Here is a 14,261-nt window from a genome sequence, read left to right as displayed (position 1 = left end):
ATTTCAGTTCAAGAATGTGCGGTCCAAATGCAGTTACTGATTTCCCAGGGCCTGTTTTAGCATTGGAGGAGCCGGGATCCCTTCAGTGTTTGGCTTAACGACCACAATGGAGTCCCACGTTTCTGTTCTTAAGTGAGACATTTAAGTGAGTTTTAACACCTTTCTTGCCACAGTTGTGAAGTGAATCGCGGAAGTTCATGATAACTCTGTCGTTAAGTGAGTCTGGCTTATCCGAAGGTCGCAAAAGCGGATGACGTGACCTTGAGACACAGCGACGGTCATAAATACGAGCCAGTCGCCAAGCATCTGAATTTTGATCACGCAATCCTGGGGATGTTGCAATGGTCATCCCTGTGAAGAACGGTCCTGTTTTTCAGTGCCGCTGTAACTTTAAACGGTCGCTAAACGAATGCCTGTAAGCCGAGGACGTCCATGCGTTTATATTTCTTCCCGGGCAGTTCACTGTTTTGCTTCCAGCCTCCTCTGGAGGCAGAGCAGCGTCTCAGTCTAGCGGGCGGGTGTTGCAATTGTGCTTCCCTTTGCTTCGGGAACTGCCGATCCAGCAGCAGCAACAAGGCTGGACTCTCAGCCCGACAACGAACGGTGTGTGTTTATTTTGCCGTTCCAGGCGGAGCCCCTGACTGAACCGGACGTGCTTGGTGTGGAGCGGCTGTCATGATCTCTGCGGCACCTCTCTACAGCGGGGTGCACAACTGGACGGGTGCCGAGCGGCTTCACACGTGCAGCCTCAACGAAGAAAGGTGAGACGGGCGTTCTGCAAAGCACTGGGGGGTGAGATGAGGAGAGGGAGGCCGGCCTGGCTGTAGATCTCAGCCGCCACGCTGCCTCCTCTCTCCTTCCCGCTGAATTCATCTGTGAATCGGGGTCCCTGGGTCTGCGGCAACTCGCCCCGAGACAAGAGTTATGCCGATATCAAAGAAATGGGGAGGGGGGGGGAATAGAATCCTTAAAGAAAGGATGGGAAAGGAGGGACAGGGTGAAACGCGGATGACCCCAATTAAAATGATTTTTATTGTAAATAATTAAATTGAATTGTTGGCCACGCTGAAGATGGCCGCATCAAGTTGTCCCGTTTGGGAGATGCCAAATACTGTCAAGTTGCTTGCAAAATATTTGGGGGTTTTGTTTGTGTGTGTTTTGTGTGTACGTGCGCATTTGCCTTCTCAAGCAGAAGCTTTTTAAAACTGGTGGGCAATTAATTTTCCCAAGGAGCTGCATGAGAAACGGGCTGGGTGGGAAGGCAGAACCAACAGGCCCATGAAGGTGTGTAGGTGTATGTGTGTGTGTGCGTGCACACACACACACAGACACACAGACACACACACACACACACACACACACACACACACACACTCAATGTAAATTGAAAAAAAAAATATCCCGGTACAGTAGTCCTCAACTTATGACCACAAGTGAGCCCCAAATTTCTGTTGTTAAGTGAACCTTGCCCCGTTTTACGACCGTCCTTGCCGCAGTTGTTCAGTAAATCACTGCAGTTGTTACATTAGTAACCCGGTTGTTAAGTGAATCTGGCTTCCCCATTGACTTTGCTTGTCAGAAGGTCGTAAAAGGGGATCACCTGATCCCGGGACACTGCGACCGTCATAAATATGAGTCAGATGCCAATGAATATTGATTACGTGACCCTGGAGAAGCTACAACGGTCATTAAGAGTGAAAAAATGGTCTTAAGTCACTTTTTTTATTGACGCTGTAACTTTAGACAGTCACTAAGTGGACTGTTGTAAGTTGAGGATTATTTGCAGCCACCCATCTCACCAAAAGCGACAACAACTGTTTTCGTCTGCTCTGTTTCTCTTCCGTTTCCCTTCCTCTCACGACAGCCCTGTGATGCAGGCGAAGCTTGAGCTGCCTGGCTGAGTCAGGATTTGAACTAAGCCCACCCCCCCCTTTGATGTCCCCCCCCATGAGAACCATCGCGGTTTAAAGCAATGTTTAATATTCCACTCTTCAAAATGCGTGAGCGTCCCTGCCTTTCCAGCGTCTGTGCGCCCTGACAAAATAGCATTTCTAAAATTGGATCTAAAACATCGGAAACCCCAAGTGGCCGTCGTGAAGGCTGCAGAAGCGCCAGAGTTTGTGGAAGGTGTTTTTGCCAGTAACTTTTTACAGAGGCAAAGGAAGTTTTGCGTCTGTTTAAAGCATCGCCTGGCCCTCTCTCCAGGGTGCGGCAAGCTTTTGAGGAACACGTTTCTTTATTTTATGACCCATTTTACAAGCAACATAAAGCTCAGGCTGGCTGAAACGACTTTGAAATGGGGTCTTCCCCAATCTGTAGCCGTTCCCAATCTGGCACACCTTTCAGGAGCCTGGGAAGGCTGTTGGGCGCTCTGGCTTAAGGGGGGCTTTCTATTCAGAATGGCTTAGTAGAAAAGGGGGGAGGAGGAGGAGGAGGAGGAGGAGGACGACGACGACAATGACTAGGACTGTGGAGTCCTTGGTGCTCTCTGAGCTTGGTGGTTTTCTTGCGGAGGTTTCATTATCCAGCTAGGTTTCAATATCAAACCAGTGCACTGATGATGTTACCTAGTTGGGTAACGAAACATCTGCGAGCTCAGAGAGCACCAAGGACCCCACAGTCGTCTCCTCCTCCTCCTCCCTCCCTCCCTTCTTCCTCCTCCTCCTCCATTCTATAAATCATATTCCCTTGTAGCACTGATGATGTTACCTATTTGGGTAACGAAACATCTGCAAGCTCAGAGAGCACCACGGACCTCACAGTCTCCATCGTGTCATCCTCCTCCTCCTCCTCCTCCTCCATCTATAAATCATATTCCCTTCTAAAATTGATGATGTTACCTATTTGGGTAACAAAACATCTGCAAGTTCAGAGCACCAAGGATCCCACAGTCTCCTCCTCCTCCTCCACTCCACAAAGCCCACTCCCTTCTAGCACTGATGATGTTCCCTAGTTGGGTTGTGAAACACCTGCAAGAAAGCCACCCAGCTCGGAGAGCACCAAGGACCCCTCATTTCAACCCTGGGCTACAAAGATTCTCTTCTATCAGGCAGAGACTATTTCTTCCCGACTTGTTCCCCTTTTAAGATAAGGCCGTTGGCAGCTTGTGGCCCTGGATGCGACTTTAGCCACAGACATACTATGCCCGTGAGATCAGCGACTTCAGCCCCGCAGCTCTGGATAATTTTTCCAGGTTTCTCTTCTTCTTCTTTTTTCCCCCCCACTGTAGGAGAGGCCCGCTTTCTGATGAAGAATCTGACACCAGCAGTTCCCAGCACCTGGGTTCGCCTGAGTTCTGCAACAGCTTTTCCAAGGTGGGTCGGGGAGGAAAGAGGGAAGGAGGGTCAGAATGCCCAGAGAATGTCCTGTGCCCTCCTCCATGTGAAGGGAGCTGAACTGCCACGGTCCTGATCCTCTCTCCTCTCTCCCCTTTCCAGGTGGAGATCACAGCAGTTACGGGAAGCGGTGGGGGCGCCGAAGGGTTTGAACCGGAGGGCACCGTGGAGGAAGAACCCGGCCCCCAACTCCGGGAGCAGGCTCACGAGCCAGACAGTGCTCAGAAGGCCTTGAAGGGCAGCGATGCCAAGACTGGGAAGCTTCAAGAGCCAGAACTGCCCCAGCTGGACGACAGCAGCAGCCGCAGCCTGGACGGCCCGTGTCCCTCTGCTGGAGAGGCGACGGAGGTGACCCTGTTTTGCCCCAAAGCTCTGGAGAGTGAACAGATGGGAAAAGAGAAGGGTCTCCCAGCGACCGGTGCCTCCGTCAACCCCATAACTGCTACCAGCAGCAGCAGCTGCAGTACGGTGGCCCCGGCTCCTACCACCTACACCCTGAAGAGCGTCTGTTTTTCGACCTCCCAGGCTCCTCCTATGCAAAAAATGTCCCTCTCCCTGCCTCCAGGAGCCACTGTCCTCGCCCCCAGCCAGCCCCTGGTTTACCTTCCTCCTCTTTCCAACACGCTGGGGGTCTCGCCCGCCCTTGCCCTCCCGGTCTTATCCTCCTTCCAACAAGACCCTTGCCTGCCCGGTCTTCATCCCTATCCGTATGCTTTCTCTGTGAGCAGACCCTTGGCTGCTGACCCCAAAGCAGCCTGCGTGGAGGCCGCTCAGTTAAGCTGCACTCCATCTTCCGGAGAAAACAGTAGCACCCCTGCCGCGCCGGGCTCGGGCCCTCCTGCCAACGGCCCAGAGCTGGCCCCCAGCACCCCTGCCTTGGCAGCCTCCTGTGCCAGCGCTGTCCCCCTCTCAGGTCCTGCCACCGTGCTGCCCCGAGTTCCCGAACGGCTCGCTGCGGGGGTCCTGGCCTCCATCTCCCCGCTGAAGTCCCCCCCGCAGCTGGAGCGTGAGATGGTCTCCTCCCCGGAATGCAGCGAGATGCCTCTGGATCTGTCCTCCAAGTCGAACCGCCAGAAGCTGCCTCCGCCGAGCCAGCGCAAGACGCCCCCGATGCCCGTGCTGACCCCGGTGCACCCCAGTGGCAAAGCTCTGCTCACGCCAGTGTTCTCCAAGAGTCGAGTGGCCCAGGCCGCCACCTCGCCCTTCGTCATCTTCCCAGAGCTCCTACGCAACGGAGAGCAGAGCACATGGGTGAAGAACCCCACGGCCTTCATTGGCACCATCCCGGGCACCTACATGGGGGTGGCCAACCCAGTGCCAGCGTCGGTCTTGTTGAGCAAGGATTCCGGGGCCGACTTAAGCAGCAGGGACCCCCGCCATCTTCCAAAGCAGGAGCCCATCTGCATTATCGATCAGGGAGAGCCCCGGAGCGCCGGGCTACCTTCTGGGAAAAAAAGTGGGGCAGAGGGGCAAGCCGACCCCACGAGGCGCACTCTGGCTGCTCCGTTACGCCCTTCCAAAGAACTCTCACTCTGGAATCCCAGCCAAGCAAACATTTACTCTCGGTGTTCGGTCAACGGGAAGCCTGCCAGCCCCCAACTCCTGCCCATCGGGTGGTCCCATTACCATCCGGGCACCCTGCTTTCCATTGGCATCTCGGCGACGGCACAGCTGCCCCCTAATCCAGTCGGGCCCTCTAAGACCCCCGGCCCCAGCGAACCAGTTGTGTTCCCTGCTGGGCAGCTGGCAGAAGCTGCCCCGGTGGTCCAGAAGCCCCCCGAAGCCCCCTCCCAGGGCAAGGGCTGTAAGGCAGCCCTGCCCAGCATCGAAAGCCCTTTGTGCGTCTCTCCAGCTCTCCAGACCAGCCCGCCCGAGGCGAAGGGCTCAAAGGGCCTCGAGCGACGAGAGACGGACTCGGCTGCCGAGAGCGCTCTCCCCCCACCCGAAGCTCTCCCGGAGGGTTGTGCCCACAAGCACTCCGGGGACCCCAAAGCTAAGAGTCCATTCTTGACTGCCCATCTGCCCCACGGCCTGCCCTTAGCCAGCCAGGCGAGCCTCCGGGTCACCGCAGAGTTGGCCTCCCCGGCCGAGAACCAGTGCCGAGAGCGGCGAGGAGACGTTTCCCGCAACCCACTGAGTGTCGAGATGCCCCCCTGCCCCAGCCATCAGGTGGACCTCAGCCGGATCAAGAAGGAGCGGGTGGAGCCCGAGGCCCCCTTTGCCTCGGCCACTTGCCTGCACGCGGGGGCCACCCTGAGGGACCCTCCGAAAGCCAAGCTCAAGGGACTGGCCCACATCAAGGTCGAGGGGGGCTTCCCGTGCAAATCCAAGCGGCACCACGATGGGCCGGATCGGCCAGCCCACAAGAAGCCGACGAGCCGCGCGGGAGAAGAATTGGGGGCTCCCTGCAAGACGAGCAGCCAAAATCAGCACAGCCGCAAGGTGGGTGGCATGGCTGGGCAGAAGAGGAGAGCAAGGACCCCTCTCGGATGGGGAGTCAGAAGCAGTGGGGTTGGGGGCCTGCAGGATGGATTCGGGAGGGGGGGAAGGAGCAATGGCAGGGCCAGAAAGGAAACGGAAGTTCTTGGAAGTTTGGCACCATTTTTTCTTAAATGAAAAATGGACACGGTGCCGCTTGCTTGTTCGCCCTGCAGCTGTAGTAGTCCAGAATGTATGTCGCTAAGCGAGAAATTTGTTTAGTAAGTTTTGAGACTTTTCTTGTCAAATCTGTTAAGGGAACGACTGCATGGAGGGTTTTAATCCGGCTTCCCCCGCTGACTTTGCTTGCCAGAGGGTTGGCAAAAGGGATCACGTGACCCTGGGACACTGCAACGGTCCTAAGTGTGAACCAGCTGCCATGGCAGCACCTGGATTTTGATCACGCGAGCCAGGGGATGCGGCAACAGTCGTGTGAAAAACGGTCATAAGTCACATTTTTCAGTGTCCGTTGTAACATCCAACGGTCACTAAACGAACGTTTGTAAGTCAAGGACGGCCTGTATTGCCCTGTAGCAGCATGCCGTGGGGAAGGGTGCTGCTGCGTTGTGGGGTTTTTGTACAAAATGGGAATGTATAGGTCAGGGGTAGGCCACCTTGGCTCTTTTATGACTCGTGGACTTCAAGTCCCAGAGTTCCTCAGCCAGCATGGCTCAACTTGGAAACCTCTCCCTTTCCCCTCAGCAAGGCTGGCTCAGGAATTCTGGGAGTTGAAGTCCACAAGTCATAAAAGAGCCAAGGTGGCCTACCCCTGGTATAGGTAATCCTCGACTCACAACAGTTTGTTTAGTGACCGTTCAAAGTTACTACAGCATTTAACGACTATTGCAGCCTTCCCCTGGTCACGTGAGCAAAATTCAAACACTTGGCAACTGGCTCATACTTATGACGGTCACAGTGTCCTGGCATCCTGCGACCCCCTTTTGACACCTTCTAATGAGCAAAGTCAGATTCACTTAACATCCGTGTTGCTAACTTAGCACCTGAAGTTGTTCACTTAACAGCTGTGGCAAGAAAAAATGGTAAAAGGAGGCAAAACTCGCTTCACAACTGTCTCACTTAGCAAGAGAAATGTTGGTCGTAAGCCGAGGACCCCCTGTAGTTAAACAACGTTCTGGGTGCAAAAGAATTCAAAGCGATTTCAAACCACCGAGCAAGCAACTTGCCCAGGCTCACAGCCAGTTGGTTTCTGTTGCATCCACAGTGGCGGAAGCATCACGGTCACCTCCATGAGATGGCGGAGGAGGGCCGGCTGGGCTGCATGAAGGAACGGGGCAATCTCCGTGCCAAGCGCAAACGCCGGAAGTTGTCCCCGGGCCACCGGGGGCACAGCTGCAAGGAAGGTATGGGGTCTCAAAGCTGGGTAGTGGCCGTTCCTTCCCCTATCCAGGCCTATCCCTTCATCCTAGGAGCCTCTCAGAAGATCTAGTCCAGTGGTGGTGACCCTGTGGCACGGGTGCCAGAGGCGGCACGCAGAGCCCTCTCTGTGGGCATGCGTGCCGTCACCCCAGTCCTAGGCCTTCAGCTGGGTTTTATAAAACTTTTTCGCTTTAGGCCTCCGCCGCCGTGTGCAAAAAAAAAAAAAAAGGTTCAATCAATCAGTCAATTTCAACTTCTCCCGGGGAAAAAAAAGATCTTGCAAAGTTGGAATTGACTGATTGAACTTTTTACCCAGTCTGCCGTTATCACTGCAGCCACACCCAGCCAATGGGCTACACCCACCCGGCAATCGACGATGTATAAGTGGGTTTTGGGTTGCAGTTTGGGCACTCGGTCTCTAAAAGGTTCGCCATCACTGATCCAGTCAGTTTCTCCAGTAGATTGCTAGAGGGATCCCTTTGGGCACGTGAAGCTCTTCCTTGGGGTTTTGAGTGGGGCAGAGAATAATCAAACTTTCCAGGTGCCCAAATGAACCCCCTCTCCAGTGGCTGTTTCCTGAGACCTCTTGCGCTTTTGTTTGTATTTATTTTTTTTCATTTCTCCAGCTTACGTGGAGAAGAAAGCCAAGAACAATTTTAGAGACTTCATCCCCGTCGTGCTGAGCAGCCGGACACGCAGCCAGTCAGGTGGGTGGCTGACCCAGGAGAGGCCTGGGTCAAGGGTCAGTGGAGCCTGGTGATTGTGGAAGAGTGGGAGAAGGGCAGGATTAGGATCCAGCCAGCCTGACCTGGGGGTTGGTGGCAGGTGTAACGTTTCGCTTCTGATCCAAGAAGCTTCTTCAGTTCTTCTTTTGCTTCTTGGACGAGAAGCCAAAGATTTTGAAAGAAAGAAAGAAAAAAAAACCTCAAGAAAGTTCAGTTGCCTTTTGGAAAAAGCACCTGTAGGACAACCTGGATGGTGGAGAATCTCCACAGACATAGGGCCTCGTTTGGTCCCCTCGCAAAGCTACCAGACAAAACAGCCAGTAATGGGATTTAAGGTTGCACTAAGCCATGGTTGGCTTAAGCATAGTTTGCTGGAGAAACTGCAGTAGTTGGGTTCACACTTTACAAACCGCAGTGGTTATGTCCCCACAACACACTTAAAAGTCAAAACCAAGCAAACGTCATTACAGTTGAGCATGATGTGCAAGCCAGAGAAGTAACTTGATTTGAGGGTCTTTCATTCTTAATTGGAGCATGCCGGCTTTTGAATTGCACATCCTTCCATAGGTTGGAGTTCAAAAGAACCGTACATTGTCTTTTTTCCCCTAAAGTTTTAGCCAATTTGTGCATTTGGGAAGCATGATGGTACCAAAGGAAGAGAATATTCGTAGCTCAAGGTTGAACCCTGAGCTTGGCTGTTTTCTTGCAGAAGCTTCACGACTCAACTAGAGAACCTCATCCGTCCTATGAGGGAGTGAGGTTATGAAGGAGGACTGTGAGGTCCTTGGTGCTCTCTGAGCTTGGTTGTTTCCTTGCAGACATTTCATGATCCAAGTAGGTAACAACATCAGTGTGTTAAGGGCAGGGGGGTTGTACACTGGCAGGATACGTCACTTGTGTATAAAGAGAAAGCAAACCCCTCTCCCTTCTGACCCTGATGATGTTACCTAATTGGGTCATGAAATGTCTCCAAGGAAACAAGTAAGCTCAGAGCACCAAGGACCCCACAGTCATCGTCCTCCTCCTCTCTGCAAACGTCATTCCCTTCTAGCACTGATAATGTTACCTAGTTGGGTAATGAAACGTCTGCAAGGAAACAGCTAAGGTCAGAGAGCACCAACAACGCTGTTAGCCAAATAAAGCCGCCCCAGAGTGGAGCAGTGATGAAGCTGAGATCCTTTTGGTGTAGTGTGTGTGTGTGCTTCCAGTTTGACGGGGTCTTTCCTTCCCCCTACCCCCTGCAGGGAGCATGGGGGGCTCTTCCACCGGCATGTTAGGAGAGTGTGACGGAGCCGGGCAGGAGATCGTGCCGCTGCTGGAGGAGGCGAACGACGAAGACGAGGAGTTTCCCCCGAAGCATCACCGGCTACGGAAGTCCCACCGCCTCTCGCCTCACTCCAGCTGCAAGGAGCACTCTCGGTCGGAAAGGGGCGTCTTTCATCCCAGTAAGAATCAGGGACTGCTCTGGCAAGGAGAGGCCAGCAGGCAGCTGTGGAGCCGCAAGGAAGCCGAAGAGGAGAGCAGCCACGTCAAGAGGAAGAAACGGAGGCGGCAGAAAAGCTGGAAGTACCAAAGCGGAGAATATCTGATCGAAAGGGACAAAGGAGAACACTTGAGCTGCTGCCACCATAAGAGGCGGAAATCCAAAGCAGGTGAAGGGGTGGGCCTGGGGGGGTGGGGGTGGGGGTGGGGGAGACGGCCGCTCTCGTTTGCCCTTCTGTGCTGGATTGCAGCTCCCATCGTCCCCGGTCTTCCAGCCTCTGGTCAGGCTGGCCGGTCGGAACAAGAGGACCAAGCAAGGGACGGTTGGTGGCTCATAGGGGGGAGGCCTCGCAAGCAGCAGCACAAAGGAGATCCTCTTGGCCAGCTTGAGAACAAAACCATCCATTTCCTGAATTGGCTAAGCTGTGCAGGAGATTGCAACACGCCCTCAGGCCTCAGCGCCCCACAGATGCCCACCCCAGCTCCCTCTGCAGAGCCTCTGTCTCAGCAGCCACCACCGAGGATTGAGGGTGGCCCCCTCCTCCTTCCCTCCCCCCCCTCCACACTGGAACATTTCATCCTGTCTCAACCTCCTTCCTGCCATTGAAAAGCGGAGGCAAGGCAGCAGGGCTTTTAGAAAGTTGAAAAAGAGTCCCCGTTTTTTTTCCCTAACTCTCTCTCTCTCTCCCTTGTGGCGTTGCTATTCTTACTCTTCTTTTCAAACCGTGAGGATCTTGGGCAGGAGGGAGAGGGCGGCTTTTACAGATTGGCTCAGGCAACCCACGTCGGGCTTCTGCAGAAACTCGGCCTGGCTCTGCTGCTTGCGCTCAGTCCGAAAATAGAAGCCCGTAGCCTCCCTGTTGCAAGAGCCACCAGGGGGCAGGCTTTTCCCGCACAAGTTCCGCGACAGCCGCAGGCAGAAAAGGCTGCAGCGGGGGAGACACGGAGAGGAAGCGCTGCGGGGATTTGGTGTGGGGGGGGGGAGGGAGTGGGGAAACCGGCATCTCGATGGAGGGTGCAAGCTAGGAAGACGGAAAATGGACGGGGTGATGTCCATCTTCTTCCTCTTCCGCGCCGGAGACAAATTCCTTGTGTGTCAATCACACTGGGCCAAAATTAAGTATTCTGATCCTGATTCTCAAGAGTCCGCGAGGAACTTCTGGGTTGTAGTTTGTCCTCCTCTCTTATTTTTGCAGGGTGCTTTAGTAAGAAAGCGGAAGTTCCTTCCCCCCCCCCAGAATCCTTTGCTCCTGGGCCTTTACTGGGAGGGAGCGTCCCTGTTTTCCCAGAATCCTTTGCTTTGGAATCCCATTCCTGTTTTCCGGTGAATGCAGACGTAGAAGTCTGCAATTTAGCCCTTGGCCTACACGTATGCTATAATCCAACTACTATTTATACAGATAGCATACCGTAGGTAGGACTATAGATCACAGCACACGGTCAGGGTGCTTCCGAAGATTAGGATTTATTTCACCCCCAAAACAGGCAGCTATACAAGTCAGCCGCTGAGCTCAAGGAGCAAATTTTCAAAAAAAGGCAGACTGGTCTTTGGTTGTTGCTGTTGCTCCCTTCTTTTTCCTGGCCCTCTATGAGACACATTTTTGGGGGGGGGGGAGCAGGATCTTTTCTTTGAAGGCACCTCTAACCTTTCTCTCTCTCTCTCTCTCTCTCTCTCTCTCTCTCTCTCTCTCTCTCTCTCTCTCTCTCTCTCTCTCTCTTTGTGGTCTGCCTGTAGACTTCCGGTACAGAAAGCACAAAAGCTCAACTCTGGGCAAAGCCTCTGAGCTCTGCCTTAGGAGCAGGCTCTCCCCGTCACTCCAAGGCCACCTGGACTTCCAGAATGGGTTCCTCCTGGATCACTCCGGCGTGGCTCCAATGCAAGAAGGGCTGGAGAAGCCTTCCGGGAAACGCAAGTGCAAAACCAAACACCTGTCAGGCATTTGCGAAGAGGGGAAGGTAAGGAGAAGCGTCTCTGGAGATCCTCCGCCATCCAGGTCACGGTTGTCCCAAAGGTGCTTTTTCAGAACCATTTCTTGGGTTTCGCTTAAAGACGTTTCGCTTCTCATGCAAGAAGCTTCTTCGGTTCTGACGGAAAAGCCTCAGAACTGAAGAAGCTTCTTCCCTGAGAAGCGAAACGTCTTCAAGGAAAAACAAAGAAAGTCTAGTTGCCTTTTGAAAAAGCACCTTTGGGGTAAAGAGTGTTGGGAATGGGGTGGTCAGAGGGACCAAATTGAGGAATTGATATCATTTGAAAGCTGTATTTATTCATTTACTATGTTTCTATATGGCTATTCTTCCAAAGACTTCAGGTTACTTTACCCTATAAATACAGAATAAAAACCATTCCAAAAGAGAGCCAGTTTGGTCTAGTAGTGATTAAAGCATCAGGCTAGGAAGTGGGAGACTGTGAGTTCTAGTCCCACCTTAGTCAGCTGGGTGACTTTGGGCCAGTCTCTCTCTCCTCTCTCTCTCTCTCTCTCTCTCTCTCTCTCTCTCTCTCTCTCTCTCTCTCTCTCTCTCTCTCTCTCTCCCTCTCCCTCTCTCTCCCTCTCTCTCTTTTGTAGCCCAGCCTGCCACGGGATTGTGTTTGTGGGAATATAGGAGGAGGAAGGTGTGCTGGATATCTTTGCTGCCTTGATTATTTGTACAAATAATAAAGGTGGCAAAGAAGAAGAAAGGCAAAGAAGAAAGAAAAGAAAGAAAGAGAAAGAAAGAAAAGAAAGACAAAAAGAGGAAGGAAGGAAGGAAGGAAGGAAGGAAGGAAAGACAGATAGAAAGAAAGACAGACAGAAAGAAAGAAAAGGAAAAAGAAAGAAGGAAGGAAGGAAAGAGACAAAGAAAAAAAGAAAGAAAAAGAAAGAAAGACAAAGAAAAACAAAGACAAAGAAAGAAAGAAAAAAGAAAAGAAAGTCAGAAAGACAAAGAGACAGAAAAAAGAAAAGGAAAAGAATAGAAAGAAAGAAAGAAAGAAAGAAAGAAATACACACACACACACACACACACACACACACAGAACAGTTAAGAATGTTACTAAAGTTGTTATTTGCACATGGAAATTGGTTCTCTCCTTGCAAGGCACTGCAAGGAGGACAAGCAGCCCTGAGTGCAAATATTGGCATACATTTATTTCAAGTTCATAATTTATTCTGCCTGTTCCTATTCGGAAGGGATTGTTGGGCACACAAGGCAACTATCATGCTATTTTTCCTCTAGTGAAAACAAGCCTCTTTTGACTCCTCTGCTCCAACCAAATTCCATGTCTTCCCGTGCCCAGGCCAAGTCCCGCTCTCCAAAGAAGTCCCGGGAACACAGCCCCTTTGGCAAAGCTCGGCAGCACAACGTGGAGAGGACCCCCGAGACCCCCGCAAGTCCACCCGTGCCCCCCGAAGCTCGACGTCTGATCGTGAACAAAAACGCTGGAGAAACGTTGCTGCAGAGAGCGGCCCGGCTTGGTTACAAGGTGGGCACTGTGGGGAGAGCAAAGCCAACAAGGTGGAGAGGCAGTTTTTACAGATAGTCCTCAACTTATAACCATTTTCACCACCGTTTGGCATGACAGCGGCGCTGAAAAAAGTGACTTGCAACTGTTCCTCCCACTTATGACCATTTCAATGTTCCTACCGGTCCTGTGATCAAATTTGGGTGCTTTTGCAACCAGCGTGTATTTATGGCAGTCGTCGCCTCCTGAGGCCATTTGCAACTTTCCCAGCCAGCTTCTGACAAGTAAAGTCTTTGCGGGAAGCTGGATTCGCTTAACAGCCACAGATTCACTTAACAGCTGCAGCAATATGCTTAACAGCTGTGGCAAAAAAAAAAAACCCTCCTAAAATCGGGCGCAATTCACTTGACAGCCATCTAGCTGGGCCGTGGAAATTCTCACCTGGTAGGTTTTGAGTTTAGCTGTTCAAATGGTGGGTCTTCCATTTGCAGGACGTGGTGATGTACTGCCTGCGGAAGCCGAACAACGACGTCAACCACCGGGACAACGCCGGCTACACCGCTCTGCACGAGGCCTGCGCCCGGGGCTGGGTTGACATCCTGCAGATCTTGCTGGAGCACGGCGCAAACGTGAACTGCAGTGCACAAGATGGCACCAGGCAAGTTGGAATTCTGATTTCTAAGCCCTGTATTGAATCTGCGTGCAACACCTACTTTTCTCCCACTCCCAATTTATTTATTTATTTATTTATTTATGAGACTTATATACCGCTTTAAGTGCAAGCACTCTCTAAGCAGTGTACACCAATAAGCAATGTATATATTTATATTTACATTGCCCCCAACAATCTGGGTCCTCATTTTACCTACCCCGGAAGGATGGAAGGCTGAGTCAACCTTGAGCCGGTGAGATTTGAACCGCTGACCTGCTGAACACAGTCAGCTAAAGTGGCCTGCAGTACTGCACTCTAACTGCTGCGCCACTTCGGCTCTTTTCTTCATTGTCCTGTTATTTTACTTATGTTTACACTCCCTTCACTTTTCTTCCTTTTTATTATCGCAAACCGCCTAGACCAGGGGTAGGCAACCTTGGCTCAGGAATTCTGGGAGTTGAAGTCCACGAGTCATAAAAGAGCCAAGGTTGCCTACCTCTGGCCTAGGCCTAGGCTGCTTTATGACTCGTGGACTTCAGCTCCCAGAATTCCTGAGCCAGCATGAGGGAAACTTTGGCCCCCTCATGATTCGTGGACTTCAACTCCCAGAATTCCTGAGCCAGCATGGCTCAGCTTGGAAACCTCTTGCTTTCCCCTCAGCATGGCTGGTTCAGGAATTCTGGGAGTTGAAGTCCACGAGTCATAAAAGAGTCAAGGTTGCCTACCCCTGGCCTAGACTAACCTCACGGTGAGATAGGCGGCAAATAAATTTA

General features: G+C 52.3%; 1 protein-coding gene across 6 annotated transcripts in view; it reads left to right on the top strand.

Annotated features, from left to right (window-relative positions):
* Positions 1-14,261, top strand: part of BCORL1 (BCL6 corepressor like 1) — a 45,628-nt gene that overhangs the window by 25,598 nt on the left and 5,769 nt on the right. For all 6 annotated transcript variants that reach the window (XM_039330943.1, XM_039330970.1, XM_039330952.1 and 3 more), the window contains 9 exons: positions 629-761; positions 3,230-3,314; positions 3,438-5,777; positions 7,036-7,174; positions 7,817-7,897; positions 9,160-9,567; positions 11,133-11,353; positions 12,672-12,857; positions 13,328-13,494. In XM_039330943.1, the coding sequence (XP_039186877.1) occupies positions 676-761; positions 3,230-3,314; positions 3,438-5,777; positions 7,036-7,174; positions 7,817-7,897; positions 9,160-9,567; positions 11,133-11,353; positions 12,672-12,857; positions 13,328-13,494 (3,713 nt within the window). In that variant the 5' untranslated portion in view covers positions 629-675. The remainder of the gene's footprint in view (positions 1-628; positions 762-3,229; positions 3,315-3,437; positions 5,778-7,035; positions 7,175-7,816; positions 7,898-9,159; positions 9,568-11,132; positions 11,354-12,671; positions 12,858-13,327; positions 13,495-14,261) is intronic.

This window comes from Crotalus tigris, unplaced genomic scaffold (genome assembly GCF_016545835.1).
Source record: "Crotalus tigris isolate CLP2741 ecotype Arizona unplaced genomic scaffold, ASM1654583v1 scf7180000017622.5263843, whole genome shotgun sequence".
Classification (NCBI taxonomy): domain Eukaryota; kingdom Metazoa; phylum Chordata; class Lepidosauria; order Squamata; family Viperidae; genus Crotalus; species Crotalus tigris.
The sequence above is the reverse complement of the archived record's forward strand: the minus strand, read 5'-3'. Positions and strand labels throughout refer to the sequence as shown.